A 23,596-nucleotide genomic window follows, 5' to 3' on the forward strand; every position below is an offset into this window, starting at 1 on the left:
AACATAAATGCAAAGCATTGGAATGAAAACAGTGAGTATTATATATATTTATAAATTTATTATATATATATCTATAGTGTATTTTTATGTATTACATAAAATGTTAGAAGCATAATAATATTTATAGATAATGTTGTATTGTTAATTCTCGATATATATTCTATGAATCTATATTTGATGATTATCTATTATATATTAGTAATGTGTTTATTAATATTAAACATATGCATATTAACCTGAAGATATGTTATATTGTAGACAATTGTTTCAAATGAATCTAATTATATGTTATAGCCTTATATATAAGATTACTATATAGTTTGGTTGGAAACTTATAACTAAATCAAAATAATAGAGACACAAATAATAAGTTTTACTAAATAAAATGTTTCATCAAATAAAAAAATATATTGGGTTATTCATGATTCAATATAGCTCTGGGTTAATACGTCTTATATAATAAATAATAAAGGTTCTTATGTATAGTTAGCCAAAAATTACCAATAAAATATAAAATGCGAATTGATAATATTGTCACATTTAATATATATGAACAAATATATGGAAGTATTATAACGTATGGAAAATATGTTATTCGATCCATTTCATACTAATGACTATGCTCCTTTTTTGGTTGCATATTTGGACTTCATTTCGAGATTAAACATACGGAGATTGTATATATATTTATCAACATTTACAAGCACAAAATACTATCAAATTATAAAAAATTAAATTACAATATCCCCAAACCCTAACTCAAAACGCAGACTCAGTGAACAAAACTACAATTCATAAGTATAACCTTGACCTATAATACATGAACACCTCGTATCAAGGATATTATAATTAAAAACTAAATTAATTTTATGTATGCATATGTGTATATATTTCTTGATTTAGCCATTTTATGTTTCAATATTTTATTTATTTGTATTTTTTTTAACTTTATAATATTATGTTTTATTATTAAAAGGAAAATTATGATTTGTATTAATTTATAAAATACATAGGCGTCAATATTACTACTAATAAATAATTTTTTTAAAATTAACAATTTTGCTAGAAAATTGTTATTTATTAAAATTTGTATTAAAAGTGATAAAAAAATCACAAATGTGTGATTATCATACTATTATTATTATGAAGTAAAAAAATATTGTTATTATAGTGGTATTAGCAGTATATAGAATTAATTGGATTTTTCATATTAAAATAATTGTTTAATATAATATTTATATTACTATGATCTTTTATTTATTAATGTAATTATATGTGTATTTCCATATGTAATGGGATGTTTTATAAATTTTAAATTGAGTTTGATCAATTATAAAAATATAAAATTTGTGTATTTATAATTCTATATATTAAAAATGTTACTTATATAATATAATTAAAGTTATTTATTTTTAGATATTATAATATTAAGGAAATTATGGATCATAATATTTTTGATGCTCATTATTTATGAAAACTTCTGTTATTGATGTTGGTTTGTGGTTGAATTATTTAAATAAAAAATACATTAAACTTATAAATTTGATAAAAGCATACATTTTACTGTTTAAATAATAGTTTTTTTTACTTTGTTGGAGAAAATTATTTGCTTCAATTTTAATTACACATGCCCAAATTTCCGAGTTGTTAATTTTTAACTAAAAAAAATACTAATATATATTTTAATATTTTGTTTGTAAACTTCAAAAATTAATAAATTTTATATTAAATTTTGTTTTCTTTTAATAATCTCTCTATATGTGAATAATAAAACTCTTACAACTGAGCCCGATCAAATAAAATATGTAGCATTCATATCAAGAAAACGTTATCCTACGTAAGAAAATACTACAATATATATATATATATATTACATATTTCATTATGAAAATATTAAATTTACGTCTTTGCAAAAATTTTATAATATAAATACAATAGCTTTATTTTTGTACACATTAAAAATCTGCTCATTTTTATCAATGATAGCTCAGAAGAAATATATGAAAAAAACAATCACCTATTATGTAAAGATCCCAAAGAAACTATACAAGCGTGCATATTTATGAATGAAGCTTTAAAATATTTAGAACGTTATGCTACAAGTAAAGATGGTTATAAATTATGTAATAGATATTATGCTTATAATATGTATTTTTATAAAAAAAACATCGAGGTCATACATATGTTGAAAAAATGCATTATATACCTCGTAAATGCTATGAGGTATCAATTAACAAACAATATTAAAATTATAAACCAAATTAAAATAAAAAAATGATTATAATTTATATACATATATTTCTCTTTGTTTCCATTAGTATAATGAAATAATAAACATGTTATGGGATCCAGATTGTTCCATTTTTCTCAATACTGCCTTTGTTAAAAGTATACAAAACATAAATAATTAGTCAAATCAGCATATTATTGTTACTATTTATTCGACATTTCATGATTTAGTATTGTCATTGCTATATGATACTATTTATTGTTTCCCATGTCTTCAAATTTATAATATTTTAATTTACATTATGCGGAGTTATTACTTTTTTGAAAAATTGTCCGTGTGTACAATCCAAATTTAGTAATGATACAACACCATTGCAAAAAATGGCCGTGGTTTCGTCATAAATATTTTTATACTTTAGCTACAAAAGTTCAAGTAAGGAAAACTTTCCTTTTCTATTTCGTTGTAAATCATATTTTTCATATTATTCACAATAATTTATGCAATACAATTTTATTAATTTTGTAGGTATCAGAAAACAAAACGATATTAGTCATGACTTCAGAGATATAAATGATCACAACTATTCCAATAAAAAATATAAAAACAAAATCGTAAAAAACGCAAATTTATTCAAAACTTACATTGATTCTGAAGACATTAGAAAAGGAAAATTAAAAAAACGTTTTTTAACTTAATTGCATACTCCATTGAAAAAAAAGAAAGATATGTTAGTATCACCTATGTCGACTCTGTATGCGATATATAAATTTTAATAACGTAACAATTAATTTCAACAATTATTAAAAAAAATATTATTTTAAATAAGTGTACATATTTATAATTTCCAAAAAACCTAAACATTTTATATATTCATCCATTTATGTTTTTTTTCTTAGATTGATGGACATGCTTCCTTTTAACAAAAATGCATTATTGTAAAAGCTTTATATATAAACATATATTTTACAGCACCGTAATATTAGAAAATTCATGTTAATAAATCGATTTATTTTCATGAATGGGATTTATTTATTGTTTTCATTTTTCTTATAAAACTCAAAATATAAATTCAAAATTAGTTATTTTCAAATACATGAATGTCTTAAAATACATCAATCATAATACTCAGAATAATTTATAATGATTTATTTCCTCTTTTTTATTTTTTTTCGTTACTAAATAATTTTATAAACTAATATAGTTTTAGAGTTATAGAAAAGGAAGTTATAATTGAAATCACATGAATCAGCCATACGACACTGTTTTATATAGATTAATAAAATACATATATTTATATTATAATAATACCCCAATACACTTTTTAATTGTTTATATAAGCCAAATTACTTATATTAATATCCAGTTATTATTTTTAATACTTATACTGAATTTTAAAGTTAGATCCAAAGAATCTGAACCCAAAACCAAAACTATTAATTATATTTATTATTTTAAAGAATCGCATTTTCTTCTATAAACATAAAAAATAAACAACAAATACAAAATAATAAATGGTACAGGACCGGCCTCCATGAGTTTATATATATTTAATAATGGATATTTTTCCCAATAAATGGAATTTATAAACTATTTAGTCTGTTTTTTTTGAGTAGATGAATTTATAATTATTTGCACTTTTTTTTTCTATCAGTTGAGTTTATAATTGTTTTTATTGTTTTATTTACACCAAACAAATTTATAGCCTTTTTCATATTTTTTTTTCTTCAATTCCATTTTTCATCCAAATGACAAATACTAACATAAAATTATGAAAAATATATAATATTTTATAGTGATGAAATATTATAAATTTGTATATTTCACAATGTTCTTTTTATTTACCTTCTACATAATAGCTAAAGTAATGGGTATTAAAAGAACTATAATTGAAATTTCAATCTGTTTGTATTTTTTTAGTACATTATTACTTATCTTCAAAAATCTTAGGTTTTTTATCAACAAGTTTATTGAATTTTTCTTCTCAACTATTAGCAAATTTTGAAAAATCGAACAATTTGAAGAATCGTTGGTATATTTAGTAACTGTGTTATACAACTCATTAAGTAACTCATATAGTTTACGCATTTCATCAATTTTAATATTCATTATTTTTTGTTTTTTATTGATTTTATCAAGATATTCTTTATAACATTCATCATTTTTTATAAACTTAACATACAATTCTAACATGCTCCCATAGGCTCCATTTTTAATTAGTTCCATTTTATCACTTAACCATAGCATAATATACGTAATATATTCGTTATTTTTATTTTCATATTCTAGATCTTCATCCCCAACGAATAAATCATTAAATAAGAATGCAGTAACAACATTAACTGCTTAACCGATCGATTTACATTCTCTTTTTTTGTCTCATTGCTAATAGGACAATAATGATCATATATTTCAGTAGATAAATCATTTTTGTCTAAAGAAAAACGATCAGGTAATGATATTCAATATCTTTAATTGATTTACACTAAGAAAATATTATAAATTAATAAAATATGTATTAATGAAATGCTATTGAAAATTAAGCCAATTTATAAACAGTGCCAAAACAATAAAATAAAATCCAATTTATTAAAAAATGTAAATATCACATTGAGGGTCATTATAATGGGTTTTATTTTTAATCTGGAGGTAATTTTCTATCATACTATTTTTATGCAATATATGTATTGAACCAAAATATATTATTAATTAATTAATATTTTTATATAATTAACATCTGTAGTTAAAGCCATTTTTATTAGTTTTAATGCCTGAATTACCATGGAATAATCACATAATAATAGTATTAAAAAGGTATTTGATTTTTATTTATAGGAATCACTAAATTACCTTAAGTGATTATTTGTTTAACATTTTTATTATATCTATATATAATATATTTTATACATAATATCACTTTTTAAAATAATAGCTTGAATAACCCGATTGCATAAATGCATGGAATATCATAAAAAAAATAAATGAAGTTTGTGTTTTTAAGAAATAACAAAGTTATACACATAAACAAATATGTTTCACAAACATAAAAAATATACTTAATAAACACTACAATTAATATACACATATCAATCTTATTTCAATTATTAATTATTTTCGGAATATTCTTTCGCAAATTATATACAATAATATAAATAAGTCACCATATTTTCCATATAAGTAAATATATGACTCTTCTATTAATAATTTATAATAAACGGATTCTATTTATTTTAATATTTATGCAATCAGCCATAAGCTAAAATATTAACACATAAATATATAAATGGGAAGCCTAATCATATTCATAATCATCAGTCAGAAAGAAAGAAATTCATATACATCCAAAATTCATGGTCCATTTCTTTATTATAATCCCTTCTTTTATTGTCTTTATCATCTTTAGGATCTCTACTATTGCTATTATTTAATTGGGTTTCACGTTTAGATTCTATACCATTTTGTTCGTTTCCTCCGTGTATTTTTTTGATAGTACGAATTATTTTATTTCCTAAGCCAGATACCTTAGATAGATCATACAAGGGAATAATCATACTAATATATATGTGCGTTAATATATACGCCACAACATGTAAATAACCGCTATTATATAATTTTCTATATATTAGTTTTTATTTCATTTTGACAACTTACTTTCTGTTCGGAGCAATGCATTGGCACAGCCAAAAGGACATACAAGGTAATACATACTAAACTAAATATCCTTTTATTCATTTTCTTATTAATAAAAAATGTTTACTGAAGCAATACGCTTTAAATAATATATATGTTTTATTTTTTGTTAGCTTTCTTTTTATCTATGATTATTGTAAAACAATGATGCTATTATTTAATATCACAATTATTAGCAATCTGTTCTTATACAATTTGTTTAATTTTAATTTATATAAACAAATTATTTGATATTTATGAAAGTATATTATAATAAAATTATATGTTGCTGCTATTTTAAAGCATCCACAAATTTATAATTCTGTAATTATAAGTTAACAAAATATAATATTTTATTTTTATTTTAATAAAATAATAACAATAAATAAAAATGTATATATTTGTTCTGAATATTTTTTGTTTATTTAAACCATTATATTAAATATAACAAAATTGTTTTTAATATTTAAAATATAAATAAATTATTCCATTAATTTATATGCATATATTTTCATGTAAATATATACTGCTATCATCAGAGATGTAAATATACAATTGCAAAAATTTTTATATTTATGTTTTTTTTCTAATAACAACTCATTTTCGCAAAGATTAAATTATTTTAATTATAAAAAAATAAGTTATGTAGAAGGTTCAGCCTAAAATATACGTTTTGTATATTTTTATATAAATAAGTCTTTAGTATATTTTAAAGGTTCATTTAATAACATGTTTGACATTTTATAAGCTTATAATTTTCTATTGTTTATCTACAAGCAAATTAATATATATTAATTATGGTAATAAAATATTAGATACATATATGTTGTAAATCAATAATATATCCAAACGTATGAAAAACAATTAACAAAAATTATTGTTTGGATTTAAATGCATTTTTATTTTTATACTTCTCCGATTTTAGATATTACTTAATAACATTCTATATTTTATTTACCACTTTTTTGTAAAAATATTTTTTGTTTATAGATTGGTATGTAATAATTTTATTTATAAATATATCTCAAAATATACAACATCAAATATATCATTTCTATTAAAATCATATAAAATATTCATATTTTCAAGTATATCTCGTATAAATCACAACGAATAATACATATAAAAACATAAATTTGTAAAAAATTGCCAATTTATTATTATATGAAACCCGAAAATCAAATACAATTAATAACCAAACTCCTTATTTTTCCGTATTCATTAAACACATTTGTAGTAACTTGAATATTTAAACAATATATTGTCTTTGTTTTTATAAATAATATTTAAATATAACATAAATATAGCACATTAGTTATCATAGAGCATTTCCACATATAGAAAACGTATTCTATACTTTTTATAAAAACAGGTTAAGTGGATCTTAATGTGCCTCCTACATATTAAGCCTCTAATTATTTATACTAACAAATGGAATGCTATTTATTTATTATTTTTTGAACTATATATTGTCTTTTAAATACGGAACCATATATTTTTAACACTAAAATAAAAGTTAATTAAATTTATCATTCCAAAGAATCGTCTTTTCTTTTATAAACACAAAAAATAAATTAATAAATGGTACAATATCGGCCTGCATAAGTTTTTATATATTTAATAATTTATATTTTACCCTATAAACGGAATTTATAGATTTTTTAGTCTGTTTTTTTTGAGTAGATGGATATTAATGCTTCTCATTCCCTAAGTTTCATTATTAAAATGGAGAGATCAGAAAAATTATTAATTCTTACCAACCTAAGAAAACCCATTCTTAACAAATAAATGTATATTTTGCATAGCAGTCTTTTAATGTTTCGATATTGTGATAAATATATTAATAAAATCGATTTATTTTCATGAATAACATTTATTTAAATTACCACCATAAATCATTTTGTTTCATTATAATAAAGTATATTTAGTGTATATAATTTGTCCATGCCTTTTTTATATAAAAATACATTAATGTATTTAATTTTGTGAACAAGATAATAAGTGCTATAATTCACCAATTATTTTTTCTGTACAACTATCCTTTATGCTAGTTTCTACCACTTTTTTTCATTAAAAATTTATGTTTCATAGTTTATTATTTTCGTTATTTTGATTATTCTTATAAAACTCTAAATTTAGTTAAAGATTAGTTATCTCCAATAGGAGATGTCTTAAGTATATCATATATCTATTATTCATTCTTTTAACATTAATTATTTAACATCTTAATAATAAGAAACATATCTTTAAAAATCAGCATACTATGCATATTTGGTTTATGATATTTTCCTTAAATAGGAAAAAAATAAGGAAGATATAATTTTTTAAAATAAAAGTTTGATGTATATGTCTATTTATTGTACATAGTTCATTTTTATTACATTTTTCTGCCATTATATTTAATGTATATATGCTATAAAAATATATTGAAATACCCAATCATATTAAAAACAAATTTAATTTGGAAATTTATATATGAGATGACACAGTTTTTAATTGTAAATTAATGTTTCGCTAAACCTCGACCCTAAATCATTAATTTATTTCATATTATTTCTTTTATATGCACATACTAATTTTTTATTAACAACCTATATACTATTTATTGAGTTTTGAATTTCTTTATAATATATTTTACAAACTTGTATATTCCAATCAATATTATGAAATTTAAAAAATTTAATCAAAACGAAACCAAGAATAATAACCCCCTAAAATATATCGCATAGAACAAGGTAATAACTTATGTTACAGAAGGTATATACACAATATAGAACAATTCCCCCTAAAATTTAAAGAGTTCAAACCTCGGCATCAAGAAAATTATAATTAAAAAATAAAGATATATTTTGGGTAAGGTGTTCCATGATTTATTTTACATTTTTTTTTTATATTTGTATATATATAATCCCATGCATGAAATATTATTTTAAATATTTTAGTTTTGGTTTGATGAACAATAAAAATATAAAACTTGTATATTCATAATGCATCATATTAAAAACATTATATATATAATATAATTAAAACCATTTATTTTTATATATTATAATATTAATGAAATTATGAATAATAACATTTGATATTCATTATTTATGAAAGCTTCAGCTATTCACGTTGCTTTATAATATATTTATTTAAATAAAAATGTATATATTTTAAAACCCGATAAATTATACGAATGTGTCGTTTAAATAATAATTCTAATTTTTAAAAATAAATATTAGGTTTTTATACTTTATTAGAAAATTATTTGCTTCGATTTTAATTATGCAACTTTTTGATTTTTAATAAAAATGCAACATATTTTTTAATATTTTATTAATTAAGCCAGAAAATGGTTAAAATATATATTGACATAATTCTTTTTGTTGTAATATTACTTGTGTATGTGAATAATAAATCTTTTGCAAGCGAACTTGTTTCAACTAATAATGTTAAGCATGAATCTGTTTCATCCAATGATACTAAGCGTAAACCTGTTTTAGCCACTGATTCTAAACGTAAACCTGTTTCATCCAATGATGCTAAGCGTAAACCTGTGTTAGCCAATAATGCCAAGCATGAACCTGTTTTAGCCAATGATGCTAAGCGTAAACCTGTTTCAACTAATAATGTTAAGCATGAATCTGTTTCATCCAATGATGCTAAACGTAAATCTGTTTTAGTCAATAATGTCAAGCATGAACTTGTTTCAGTCAATGATATTAAGCGTAAACCTGTTCCAATTGATGATGATGTGTATAAACTTCCTTCAACTAGTGGTTTTATACGTAAACCTACTCCAGCTAAGGGTGTCATATGCAAAGTAATTCCAACTAATGAAGTTATACGTAAACCTGTTTCATCCAATGATGCTAAGCGTAAACCTGTGTTAGCCAATAATGCCAAGCATGAACCTGTTTTAGCCAATGATGCTAAGCGTAAACCTGTTTCAACTAATAATGTTAAGCATGAATCTGTTTCATCCAATGATGCTAAACGTAAATCTGTTTTAGTCAATAATGTCAAGCATGAACCTGTTTCAGTCAATGATATTAAGCGTAAACCTGTTCCAATTGATGATGATGTGTATAAACTTCCTTCAACTAGTGGTTTTATACGTAAACCTACTCCAGCTAAGGGTGTCATATGCAAAGTAATTCCAACTAATGAAGTTATACGTAAACCTGTTTCATTTGATGATTTTATACGTAAACATGTTTCAATTAATGATGTTATACGTAAACCTATTCCAGCTAATGATGGTTTACGAAGATTGGCTATGCGAAATGCTACTGTACTCAAACTTTTATCATCTGGTTTTTCTCTACCAAATTTTAATTCATCCCTTTCGACCTCATCAAAATCTACCTCATCCATTTCGTCCCCACCCAAAACTACGTAAGAAATATACCTATATGCATATAATATATGGCCACAGTGAATATAACTATACATGTTTCGGTGACATATATGAAAATATTATATATATATTCGTCCAAATAAGCATTTGTATGCCGATTCGAACGTCAAACACTATTTATAAATATGTTTCGTTTCTTTTATTTTACAAATTAAAAGCAATTTCACTTTGGCCAATAGTAGTTTGAATGAAAATTGTGAACAAAATGACTCACTAACGTGCACTGATCCTGAAGAAACTCAAAAAGCAACAGAACTTATGAATGAAGCTGTAACTGCTTTACAAAAAATTGCAAAAAATGTCGACGTTTGTGATCATGTTAATAAACAATTTGACATAGATTTATATTGTAAAAAACACGAAGAAGATACAGAGATTGCAATATTTTCCTTTGAAATCAAAAAATCCAATAATGTACGAATTAACGGACAAAATCGTTTAAGTTATAAAATTAATTTTTATTAAATTATTATTATATATATGCATATATATTTTTTGTTGTTAGTATAATGAGATAATAAATAAGGTATGGAGTCCCAATGGTATCAAATCTTTTGATGAATACCATATAAAAGGTATATAAAAAATAGATAACTAATAAATTAGCATATCTTTATCACTACATGCTATTTCTTGTTTATCGTCAATGTTTTATACTCCTATTTTTTATTTATCATTTTATAATTTTCATAATATTTGAATTTACACGATGAAAAATTATAATTTTTTTTAGAGAAAATCGTTCGAGTATACAATCCAAATTTAGTAATGATGCAACAACGTCGCAATAGTATTGTTGGACCATTCAAAAAATATTCATATGTTTTAGCCACAAAAGTTGAAGTAAGAACGATGCTTTTTATTCTTTACCTCTGGAAGTTACATTTTTCATTAAATCGTTGCACCATAATATATAAAAATATATATATTTTTATTTTGTAGGTATCAAGCGATACAACTATAATTGTTTTCTCTTCAGCAAATATAAATGACTATAATAGCGCATCTCGAAACACTTATACAAACACTATCTTAAAAAGTGCAAACGAATTCAAAACTAACGTCAATTCTGAAGAAGATATTAAAGATGGGAAATTAAAAAAATTTTATATTAACTTATATGGATATATCATTAAAAAAGAAGAAAGGCGCATTGATGTTACATATGTCTACTCTATAAACACTGTATGTATTTTAATAACATAATAATTTATTTCAACATTTATCAAAAATATATATTTCCTTTATAAGTGTACATATTTATAATATTTGGCACCCATCTCTCAAAAAATTGCAACATTTTTTTATATATTTATTTTTTGTTGTTTTTTTTTGTAGATGGCTTATGATGTTTCCTATGCCCCAAGCTTCATTACAAAAATGGAGAAATCAGAAAAATTATTAATGCTTAGCAGCTTAAAAGAATTCTTTGATAGAAAATAAACATGTGTTCCACATTGTAGTTTTTTAAGACTTGAATATTGCTATGCATATATTAATAAAATTAATTGATTTTCATACATATGTCTATTTTGAATTGTCATCATAAAGGTTCTTTTTTCCTTTTTTTTTAATTTGTCTTTTGTATATAATTTATTTATTACTTTTTTATATAAGTGTACATATACGTGTATTTGTTTTTGATAACACTTCGTATGTAATTACCATAATTTACGAAGGTATTACATATGAGTTTTCTTTAATCGAATTATTTTTCACCGTTTTCTTTGTTAAAAATCTATAAATTTGTATTATCATCATTATTTAAAGTATTCTTATAAACCAAACATATCGTGTTAAAAAATAATTATTTCCCATATAGGATTATATTAACTTTATCGATAGCATCCTTAGAATCATCTATTAATGATTTAATTTCTTTTTTTTTGAAAGAATTTCCGTAATTCAAATAATGAATAATAATATGATATGTTAAAAAATAAAATTATAATTTTTTATATTCATTATATGCCGTGACAAAAATTATTATTAAATATTATATTTTCTAATTGACATGCTTTTACCTTATAAGCAATTTTTAAAAAGGTGGTACTATAACAAATACAAATTAAATTGAAATTAATTCATCTACTATCTATACACTTGATGGTAATTGTAAAAACTTAATGATATCTTTTCAAATATTTATGTTACAATTTCATTATATGTATTAATTGCTTTAGATGCTTCAAAGTTTATGCATCTGGGCTCAGGGTAATTTTTTCTATTGAACATTTCGGACGATTTCCCCATATTATACTAAGGAAAATATTATACTTTCTAATTTTATTACAATCATTTGATAAAATAGAAAGTACTTGTCTATATGAACTACCGTCGATATTATTATCAACGTCATTAAAAATAGTATATATGTATCAACATATTTTTTAGCTTTTTCTAAATATGTCATGATATCGTTAATTTTCTTTGTGTCATTAGAACAAATGCTACGTAATTTTTTAAATATATTATAAAATTTAGAAATATATTTAATATAAATATTCATCACATATTTTTTTTATTTATAAAATTCTTATAATTTTTATAATGTGTAACTTTATTTATAGTAATAAGCTCTGTATCATTTTTTATATGTTTATTATAAAAATCGTTTAAGTTTTTTAAATTGCTATCGGGCTTTAGACTTAATATATAACTTAACAATATCATAATATACACAACAACATTAATAGTATATTTTGCGTCGTTTCAAAAGTTAATCACCCTGAATAATTTTATTAAATAAACATAACACCCAGCCATTATTTTATCGGTATTAGTATTGTCATTTATCATTAGGATAGTATTAAAAAAATATATACTTTTAAAATTACACTCTCCAGAAATTTTTAATTCATCAGAAAAAAAATTCCTGAAAGTATCAAACATATCACACTGAAACCATTTAAAAATAATAAAATAAAAGAAATATATTTCATTAAAAAGTGTATATACCATTTCAAAAATATTATAATTAATATTATTTATTATATATATTATAATATTAGAGAGACTAAAAGCCATAACATTTTGGGATATTCATTATTTATAAAAGCTTCGCTTTTGATGTTGTTTGTAATAAAACTATTTAAATATAAAAAATTGAATTTACAAAGATGATAAAATATACAATGATTAATTATGAAAGTAAATAATAATCCTTATTTTTTTAAATGAATATTTATTTTTAACATTTTCGGATAAAATTTATATTTCGATTTTTTAATTTTTAATTTAAAAAAAAGTGTGAATATATTTTTTAATAATTTATTTATCAAATTCGAAAATGAATAAAAGATATATTAATATTATTTTTACCTTTTTAAGCTTGCTCGGGCATATGAACAATAAAGCCTTTGCAAGTGAGTATGGCCCAAACAATGTTCCGTAAGAAAATGTGGAAAAAATATATCCATCGAATATAACCACACACATGCATGCGCCATTATGATAATATTATATATATCCTCGTACAAGCATCCATCTAAATAACAATGTGATAATAAAAGTATCATTTTATAAATACATTTCTTTTTTTTTCAAATTAAAAAATAGCTCCACACCGGCTAGTAATTATTCGGATGAAAAATCCAAGCAGGTCACTTCCCTACTGTGTACAGATCCCGAAGAAACTAAAAAAGCAACAGAAATTATGAACGAAGCTATAATGCTTTTACAGTACCATGCCACAAGTACAGAAGATTACAGTTTACTTCATAAACACGATGATGGTTCATCTGAATATTTTAAGAAGCATGGAAATGCAGACATTCATAAATTTAATCATAAACTGCCCAATCCAGATAGTGTATGAATTAACGAACATTATTTTTTAAATTATAAAATTAATTTAAAATGAAAAAATAACTATTATATATATACATATATATTTTTCTCTTTAGTATGATAGTATAATAAACATTTTGTTTAATTATGAATGTAACCAAAAAATTGGGATAAGTACTGTTAAAGGTATATAATAATATAGTTAATTAATTAATCAATTTAATATACAACTATCACAATTTATGGAATATTTCATGTTTTTTGTTGTTGACATTCTATGCTATTATTTTTTATCTCCATTTTATTAAATTCCATAATATTTTAATGATATATATGCAAAATATATTTTTTTTAGAAAAAATTGTACGTGAATACACTCCAAATTTAGTAATGGTTCAACAACGCTACAAAAATAGTGATTTATCATTCCAAGGATATTATTATGCTTTATCCAAAAAATACAAAGTAAGGAAACTGTTTTTTCTTCATGCCTCTGAAATTATATTTCTCACGAAATTATACTACAATTTATACATATATATTCTTTATTAATTTTGTAGATATCAAACGATACAACTGTTATTGCTTTGGCTTCAGCAAATATAAATGATCATAACATCGCCGATCAAAAAATTTATAAAAATGATATCTTAGAAAGTGCAAATTCATTCAAAACTGACATCGATTCGGAAGAAGATATTAGAAAGGGGAAATTAAAAAAAATGTTTGTTAATTTATCCGGATGTCTCATTAGAAAAAAACTCAATTATATTGAAATTACTCACATCAGCTCTGTAAGAATATTCAAATTTAATAGCTTAACAAATTTGTCCTATTGCTTATATTATTTTGCTATTCCCTTATCTTCATTTTAGAATTATCAAAATATATCTTCTATGTATAAATGCACATATTTATAATATATGATATTTACCCACAGACCTTTTCAATATTTATTTACATGTCTATCAATTTTTTTTTTCGTAGATGAATATGAATGCTATCCCTAGCCCAAACACCCGTATTAAAAAATCTATAGCAAAAAAATTGGAAAGTTTTATCAACTTAAGATATATATTTTCTCAGAAATAACTGGAGAATTCAATCAATAGTTTTTTTGAGTAAATAATATACAAATATTTATATAAATTAAATTAATTTATTATCATTAACAATGCTTTTTTTTTAAATTATTATTATAAAAGTGTATTTTTTCGTTTGAATAAATTTTATATGCATAAAATTTTTTCATTTCTTTTTAATATAAGGATACCTAAACATGTATTTTATTTTGTGAGTGTCACAAATATAACATTACAATTTATCGAGCTTTGTCTCTATCACCGCCATTTCATATTAATACTGATATTTTTTGTTTTATTATAAAAATCAATAAATTTATATTTTTCTTTTACTATTTATATTATTTTTAATATGCTTATAAAACTCAAAAATTTTGTTAAAAATTAATTATTTCAAAATATTGGAATACCTTATACATACTCAATATCGTTATTAAAACAATAAATTAAAAAAAAATAACAATAACTACATTTGTATTATTAGTATTCCCAGTATGTTTTGTACATTTACCACCAAATTATTTGTAATTTTATAAATATTTGTAGCATCATTATTTTCGTCATAACACCAATGTATATATTACATAAAAGTTAAATGTATCATAGAATTTAGATAAATATTTAATATTAATGTTCACTAAATATATTTTTATATATAAACGTTCCTTATAATTATCTTAATGTAGTCAATAGTCGTGTTATTATAATTTTCATGGGGTCAAACCTCTTTGGAACTATTAAATAACAATAAATTACCAATCGTAATTTTATCGATGTCAATACATGAATTATTATGAAAACATTTTTTATAACTTTTGTTTTTAATTCATATACTTTAAACTCGCCACATTTACCAGAAAACAATATTTCAATTTACCAAATTTTTTTTAGTAAGGAACCATTTAAAAAAAATAAAATATGCATTAAATAAAATGTTATTAAATAAGAATTAATGGAATTTATAGATAATATAACATCCTAAAATTTTAAGAAAATCAGATTTTATTAAAAAAAATATATATCATATTGAAACCAATTATAATTATATTTTGTTATTAATTTCAAGATAAAGAACCATAACATTATTTTATATATAAGTCATATAAAATACCAAAATAGACATACAATTATTTGAGTTCTCTATATACGAAAATTTGCGGTTATACATATTATTATTAAATTTAATTAAAAATTAGTATGAAATAATAATAAGACAGTTAATATATTAGTCTACAATAGTTTTTTCAATGATCCAATTTTTTATAATTCCAAATTTATTTATATAAAATTAATTTCATACAAAAGTGTATAACATTGAAACAATTATTAATACTTTATTATACCATTAATTTATTATTCAATAAATATAAACAAATCATCATAGGACCATTTAAAAAATATCATATTTATTTTATGTAATTTTCACTTAATAATTACAGAAAACAATTTTATGTAGCAATATTTGACAGCAAATATGGGTGTCACTTTTATACTAAATCCCTTCTTTATTATTGATTTGTTCAATATAAATAGTTGTATAAACACTATACCTATAAAATTACTTTCTTATATTATCAACCGATTTTATTTTTATAATTATAGAAATGAAAATGAAAATTATAAATAAAATGGCCACTTTGAATAACATCATCTTTATATAAAATGTGAAAATATCACGGGCCAAGTTTATGTTAAAATGTTAGATAAAACTTATTTTTTAATTAACCAAATAATTTATTTATTCATAATATTAAACAAAAGTTATCTGAATTAGTAGTTTATAATTTATATATTTTTTAAAATTAAATGCATAAATTCTAAAACCTAAAACGATAATACATTTAAAATATAAATTCATGAATTTGTTATATATAATAACAAAAACATATAAATTTCAAAATAACTGATTGAAGCACGCATTTTCTATAAAATTTAAATTAATATATAACTATATATCTCCAAGTAAAATAATATTTAATAATTTAGTCATTCATGCAATATTTTATTCGGTTGCATCTATATATTAGAGTAATATGTTATTTTTATATAATCATTTATTTTAATTATTATTAAATTTACTAAGAACATATTATGTTGAAACTTTATTAATATACTTATATATTTCCATTTTAACTATTTTAAAATAAATATATTTTATAGTTTATATGTATAAATTACGAATCTTATAAAATAAGCATTATCAATATAATATTATACCATTGTGGCAAATAAATAAAACCACATAAAACTATTTCTATTAATATGAATTAAAATTTTAATAGGCATATTTGAATAATTAAAAAAATAATAGTATTTATAATAGGTATGTGCATATTTTCTTTTTCATATACTATAATGCATTTTGGCTATTAATATATATTGAATATGATCACATATATAATGAATAATATTTATTAAGCAAATAGACATTTATAAGTAACATATTAATAGCTATTATATATATTAACCCAATTTTAACTTTAAGCAATAAAATATAAACATGGACAATTGTAACAACTAAAAACATAAATAAATATGCCTTATAAATGCAATTTACTTTAGTCACAATATTCTCATAAATTTTCAATACTATGCATTAATTCATTTAAATTATAAGGGCATATCAAATATAGGTATTATATTTTATGAGATATTTTTTCTTTTTGGTCTTTTAATTTAATGTTTACCACCGTTATGGATTACATATTTAGACAGCATCTAGAAGTTAAAAAATATGGACATACATATATTTTGTTAATTATATGTATTTAAATTATTTTTATTTCTATTATAATAACATTTATCAAAAATGGTAGACAAATAAATATCTTCAAATTATTAAAAATTAATAAAAAAGAAACTCATAATCAACTATAAACTCGAATTATTGTAGTATACAATAATCTAAATATTAAAGCACCAAATATTGACTTATAAAGTTAAAAAAAATTATTATATACATTAATAACATATTATACAAATATTGTATATATTATTTCAATTCATAAATTGAATTTACAACGCTTATTGCTTATCTTTTTTTCTTTTTCTCCTTTTTTTTCTCTTTTTTTTTTTGGAAAAGTTCTGTTATATTACTCTTAAATTTGACCACAAAAAATAATATAATAAGTAATACAACTGTTATAGGTATTGCTACAATTGCCGATTCCATGAGTTGACTAGTACCTATAAATACTATTAAATCGAATATTACATATCGTCTTATATATAATAACAAAGGATTATGTGTTATTCTATGATATAATTTGCTTTTGCCTATAGAGTCGACCCCTTCTTGTATTTTTAGAGTATGCATTATTTTTCGAAAGATGCCTGGATTTATATCATTTGTAATATATTTCTTAATTTTATTATAAATATTAACTTGCTCAAATGAATCATCACTGTCCATATAATTTTTAATATGTTTTTTTATCTTTAATTTCGTTCTATCTCTAATACCCATATTGTTTATACTATTTTCCAATGATTTCATGCTATTAATATCTTCAATTTTCATTTTTGTACATATATATTTATCTTCTAACAATTTATCCCTTAATATATTAGCTTTCTCAATTTGATTTTCTAATAACTTACTTTTTATTAATCCACATTTTTTGATATCTGTTTTTAAACACATATGCAATCGTTCCTTTATCAGTTGAAGTTCTCTGGTTAACATTTCTTTCATTAATAACTTTAGATTTTCTATTTTATCATCCAATAAATCATTTAATGCTTTTGGTATGTCTTCTGTCTCCTCGTCAAATAGTTTTATTTCTTCTATATATTTTTTTTGAAGTTGTTCATTTGAATTTAAATAATCTGATTTTAAATTGTTCACAATTTGGCGATTTTTTTCTTCTTTATCTAATATTTTACCATCTTCATTTTTATCATTTAATGGGTCTTCTTTTATTAATTCACCTTTTTTTATTTCGTAATTTAATTCATCATTATTTTTTTTTTTTGATATGTTATCATTTTTTAATTTATTATGAGCATCTTTATTGCCTATTGATTTATATACTCGTGAATTTACATTTACCTCAGGTCCGATACTAGTTATATGGCTTCCTAATTTATTATCATTTTCTTCTGCATCTAATACAAATGGATTTTCCAAATTCGTTTCATCATATGGTTCTACATTCGATTGCGCTAGCAATCTGAAAGATACAAACGTCAATGCTTCATTGTTTATATGGTTATGAAGTACTATATTCTATAATGATAAAAAAGGTATATATAATACATATGCTAATAAGTGTCAATATTTTATAATGTATGAAATTTAAAATAAGTATATATGATCTATAATGAAGCTCATTCGTTTTTTTAATGCCCCACCTCATTCCATTGCAATAGTAATAAACCGAAATTATATATTCCAAATAAAAGCATCTATGCATGAATCATGGACAAACAATTTTGTATTTTTCACAAATTATTTTAATATATGCATCATATTATTATATAATGAAATCGGTAAATTCGATTTTCTTATATTTTCCAATGCATAAATTATCAAACATAGAAAAAATTCTCGTATATATATTTTTTATCTAAATAGCTTATGTATCCTTTTTAATAACAAACACAATAAGTATACTGTATATATGGCTACGTAATTACATATAATGCTACAAACAGAGAAACTGAGGTATAGAATTACAAAAAAATAATATCATCAACAGAGATTCGTGTATAAATAGAAATGTAGATTTTTTTTATATCCTATAATATACAAAAATGTTTTTGTTTATTTTTTTTACCAAAACAAATTCATCTCGTTTATAATTATATTAGAATCTATTTATAAAAAATCAAATAAAAAAATAAAAAAATTTTAATAATTCGAGAACAAAAAAATAAATTTTTATTTTATCTATAAAAAGTTATATTATAAATTTTGTTATATATTTTTATTTTCGAAATATGCTATAAATTATATATAATTAAAATGACAACCTATAATAAGATACAGCAATTTTGTAATATATATATTTTTTTATGGTTAGCTAATTTTAAACATATATAATAATCTACATGCATAATTTTATTTATTGAATATTAATATGAAATTTATAATAGTAATCAAATTTCAATATTTTAAATATTAAAGAGAAAATTAATTTAACAAATTATATATGCTTAAAATATAATAAAATTTAACATAAATAAACATATTTTTAAACCATACTAAAAAGCTTATCATAATAAATAGGAAAAAAGGACTTAACAATCATATCGCCAATATTATTCATTTTAATATAAAATTTAACTTGTTATATTATTTTGTTCTTTTGTTGTAAACAAGTTCTTTATTAAAAAAAAAATACGTAATTTAAATATATTATTCGTTTTTCTTATTAGAAGCATTTATAATATAAATTACTAATGTCGAAAATATAAAAACGAACATTTTTAAATTTTCATTTTTAATAATTTACTAAAAATATAATGGTTTCATATATTTCTGTGTTTTCCCGTTTAAGCCTTTTAATTACCAATGAAAAATTTAAATAATATTTTAGCTAACTTCATAGCATCGCCTTTAAATGAATAATATATATTCAATTATCAATTTTATTTTTATAATGTATATGTTGTCACTCGAATTCTATATAAATATAATAGCATGCTTCTACGTATTAGGTTTATTCACATATGTTGTGCGCATTTATCTTAAGAATATTTAAGAGCGTATATGTGTATAAAATTAGTGATTTCTCTATTGAAGTATTGATAAAAATACTATATGCGAATATGCAACATGCTATTAAATATAATTTCATAAAAAAGCATATTCAAATAAAAATAATTAATAATGATGGACAATTAATTTATTAATAATATTTCTAGATTCAAATAGAATATGTCACATAAAAATTTATAATAATATTAAATCACAAAATACAAATTTAAAAAATGACAAGCATAACAACAAATATTATTATATAAACATACAAAAATACTAATAAATTGTTTTTGTAAAAATAATTATAATACTAACAAATGTAATATATATATATTTGTATAACGTGGTACGAATAACACAAAAAACATATTATCCAAGGAAAAGTGTTACAAATACTAAAAATATGATACATTTACATATCATATTATTAAAAAAACAGAAGATTATAATAATATTATGAATATTTCACTGAATAGCATCGATTACTTATTAATTCTTTATTTTGTTATTCATATATATTAGACAAATATTGGTATTTTGACAAAACTTTTATATATAAATTATTATATTTCCTTTGACAAATATATTGTTACCTTTATTATATACATCTTTTTTTTTTTATCCATAATATCTTTTTTTTTCGTCTCACTTTCTCCTTTTACATTCATAGCATATGTTTTATTTTCTTCAGTTTCAATTATATTTTCTCTAGTATCATTTTGCTGATTTTTATTAGTTTTCATTATCAATGATTTTAAGAAATGTTTATTCGCAACTATATAATACAATAAAATAAAAAACATAGTTACTGATGGTAGTATAAATTTAGATACATTCTCGACTGCATGTAAACAAAAATGCAGAAAAGTATCTAAAGATATATGTTTTGCTAATTCTAATATTACAAAAGGGTTTGACAATATTTTTCCAAGTTTAGTTGTTTTTAAGTATCCAATTATTTCATTAATATTTAGAGGCTTTTTATTTCTAGATATTTCACTTTTTGTATATTTCTTAATTTCTTTATATATTTTAACATGGTCAAATGGACTTTTACTATTTATAAAGTCTCTTGCAAGCTGTTTAACACGTACCTTTGCTGCATTGTCAATTTGCATATCATTTATTATCTGATATAAATCTTCAATTACCACTAGTTCATCATAATCTTCCCATATTATTATTCTTTTTTTAGCTAATTTGCTCATCAGCATTCTTGTTCTATGTGTTTCTCCATTCAATATTTTTTCTTTTTTGATTTCAATCTTCTTTTTTTCTTCTTTCATAAAATTTTCTGATTCCGTTATTATTTTTAAGATTTCTTCATTTAATACATCGTTTAATCGTGATTTAACATTTTCATTTCCTTCTTTTAATAATTCATCCGCTCGTGACGCAATTTCGATGAGCACATTTTTTAATTCATTATAATCTTCACTTTCATTGTTTTCATCATCTATTGTTAATGTACCACTTGAAAGTTCTTCATTTTTTCTTGATAAGCGTGTGCTAAATTCTCCCAATGACCTTATAGCTTTTAGTCCCCTCTTTTCACCATTTAAAAGACTATTTTGAAATATGTACTAAAAAAAAAATATATATATGAATATTATACATTCTGTAGATTACACAATTTTAATAATATTGATATACATATTAAAAATAATATTTTTTTATAACTTTTTTAAAAATCTTACATTATTCAATAACAATAATAAACCTACAAAGTTTAACGTATATAAAATTTTTTGGATACAATTCATAGTATACTACTATAACATTACCTATAGTATTAGCCCAAACATTATATATTATTAATATTATTCATAAAACCACCATATTACAAGCATCAAACATCGCATTTTATAACATACAAGCTATATTTTATTATTTTTAAATTCAATTGCTAAACAAAAATCACGTAAAACATATCTATTAGCAATTTTCAAAAATTAATAATATACTTTTTTAAACTTTTTTATTATATAATATTTTCACATTATGAAAAATAACTTTATATTTATTTTTAGGACAACATTAATGATATATTCATATATACTAATCACAATATACTATTATATATATAATTAACAATTTGATCAAATGTATAAATAAAATTATATTTTATATAAAAATATTAAAAATTAATATCCTTTTAAATTTATTTCTCTCAATTTATGTATATTAAATTACATAATTATCAATATAAAAAAAAATTTGCGTTTAAGCACTATTATATTTTTTTTTATTATTTAAACATCATAGGCAACAACAACTCAAAATAAACTTATTTCAACGACCCTGTTTATAGAATAATAATTTTGACCGTTTAAATTTAACTAATGGTATATTTATTTTTTTATCTAAACAAATTAATAATAATAAAATGTCAACTAAGCCTTTGAAATGTTATCAATATATTAATGTATATTAAAAAAGTAATAGAGACTTCATATTAATTCGTATATAAAAAATCATCGATCTTATATAGGTGCATAAAAAATATAATAATGAGTATTGTTACATTAATCTTTATCAATAAAACTTAAAGTATATATATTTTTTTTACGTGAAATTTAATTTATTTCATTTTATCATAAATAATAATAAACTTTTAATTAAAATTAGTGTATTAATTTAATCTTTACCAGAAAACGTAATAGAGCCATGAATATATATATATATATTAATAGTTTATTATTCAGGCACTGTAATCATTT

At 21.1% G+C, this 23,596-nt stretch overlaps 5 protein-coding genes and 2 pseudogenes across 5 annotated transcripts, besides 2 other annotated features; 3 read left to right on the forward strand and 4 right to left on the reverse strand.

Moving 5' to 3' along the window:
* Nucleotides 1-2,062: 2,062 nt before the first annotated feature.
* Nucleotides 2,063-2,925, forward strand: PBANKA_1100821 (annotated as a pseudogene).
* Nucleotides 2,063-2,925: a sequence feature (fam-a protein, pseudogene).
* Nucleotides 2,926-3,967: 1,042 nt separating this feature from the next.
* On the reverse strand, nt 3,968-4,848 carry PBANKA_1100850 (annotated as a pseudogene).
* Nucleotides 3,968-4,848: a sequence feature (BIR protein, pseudogene;~PIR protein, pseudogene).
* A 690-nt stretch (nt 4,849-5,538) lies between these two features.
* Nucleotides 5,539-5,959, reverse strand: PBANKA_1100860 (fam-c protein; the record flags this gene model as incomplete). The annotated part of the gene is made up of 2 exons (XM_034565529.1): nt 5,539-5,748; nt 5,879-5,959. 2 exons carry the CDS (start codon nt 5,957-5,959, stop codon nt 5,539-5,541), a joined length of 291 nt encoding a protein of 96 aa, XP_034422217.1.
* A 3,274-nt stretch (nt 5,960-9,233) lies between these two features.
* Nucleotides 9,234-11,744, forward strand: PBANKA_1100900 (fam-a protein; the record flags this gene model as incomplete). The annotated part of the gene is made up of 6 exons (XM_034565531.1): nt 9,234-10,279; nt 10,460-10,715; nt 10,807-10,876; nt 11,035-11,144; nt 11,244-11,486; nt 11,640-11,744. 6 exons carry the CDS (start codon nt 9,234-9,236, stop codon nt 11,742-11,744), a joined length of 1,830 nt encoding a protein of 609 aa, XP_034422218.1.
* A 1,846-nt stretch (nt 11,745-13,590) lies between these two features.
* Nucleotides 13,591-15,182, forward strand: PBANKA_1101000 (fam-a protein; the record flags this gene model as incomplete). The annotated part of the gene is made up of 6 exons (XM_034565532.1): nt 13,591-13,691; nt 13,860-14,112; nt 14,207-14,276; nt 14,446-14,555; nt 14,651-14,884; nt 15,078-15,182. 6 exons carry the CDS (start codon nt 13,591-13,593, stop codon nt 15,180-15,182), a joined length of 873 nt encoding a protein of 290 aa, XP_034422219.1.
* Nucleotides 15,183-18,203: 3,021 nt separating this feature from the next.
* PBANKA_1101100 (Plasmodium exported protein, unknown function) lies at nt 18,204-19,579 on the reverse strand (the record flags this gene model as incomplete). The annotated part of the gene is made up of 2 exons (XM_034565533.1): nt 18,204-19,400; nt 19,526-19,579. 2 exons carry the CDS (start codon nt 19,577-19,579, stop codon nt 18,204-18,206), a joined length of 1,251 nt encoding a protein of 416 aa, XP_034422220.1.
* Nucleotides 19,580-21,439: 1,860 nt separating this feature from the next.
* Nucleotides 21,440-22,639, reverse strand: PBANKA_1101200 (Plasmodium exported protein, unknown function; the record flags this gene model as incomplete). The annotated part of the gene is made up of 2 exons (XM_034565534.1): nt 21,440-22,459; nt 22,574-22,639. 2 exons carry the CDS (start codon nt 22,637-22,639, stop codon nt 21,440-21,442), a joined length of 1,086 nt encoding a protein of 361 aa, XP_034422221.1.
* Nucleotides 22,640-23,596: the final 957 nt, after the last annotated feature.

The sequence above is a fragment of the Plasmodium berghei genome, assembly GCF_900002375.2.
Source record: "Plasmodium berghei ANKA genome assembly, chromosome: 11".
Classification (NCBI taxonomy): Eukaryota; Apicomplexa; class Aconoidasida; order Haemosporida; family Plasmodiidae; genus Plasmodium; species Plasmodium berghei.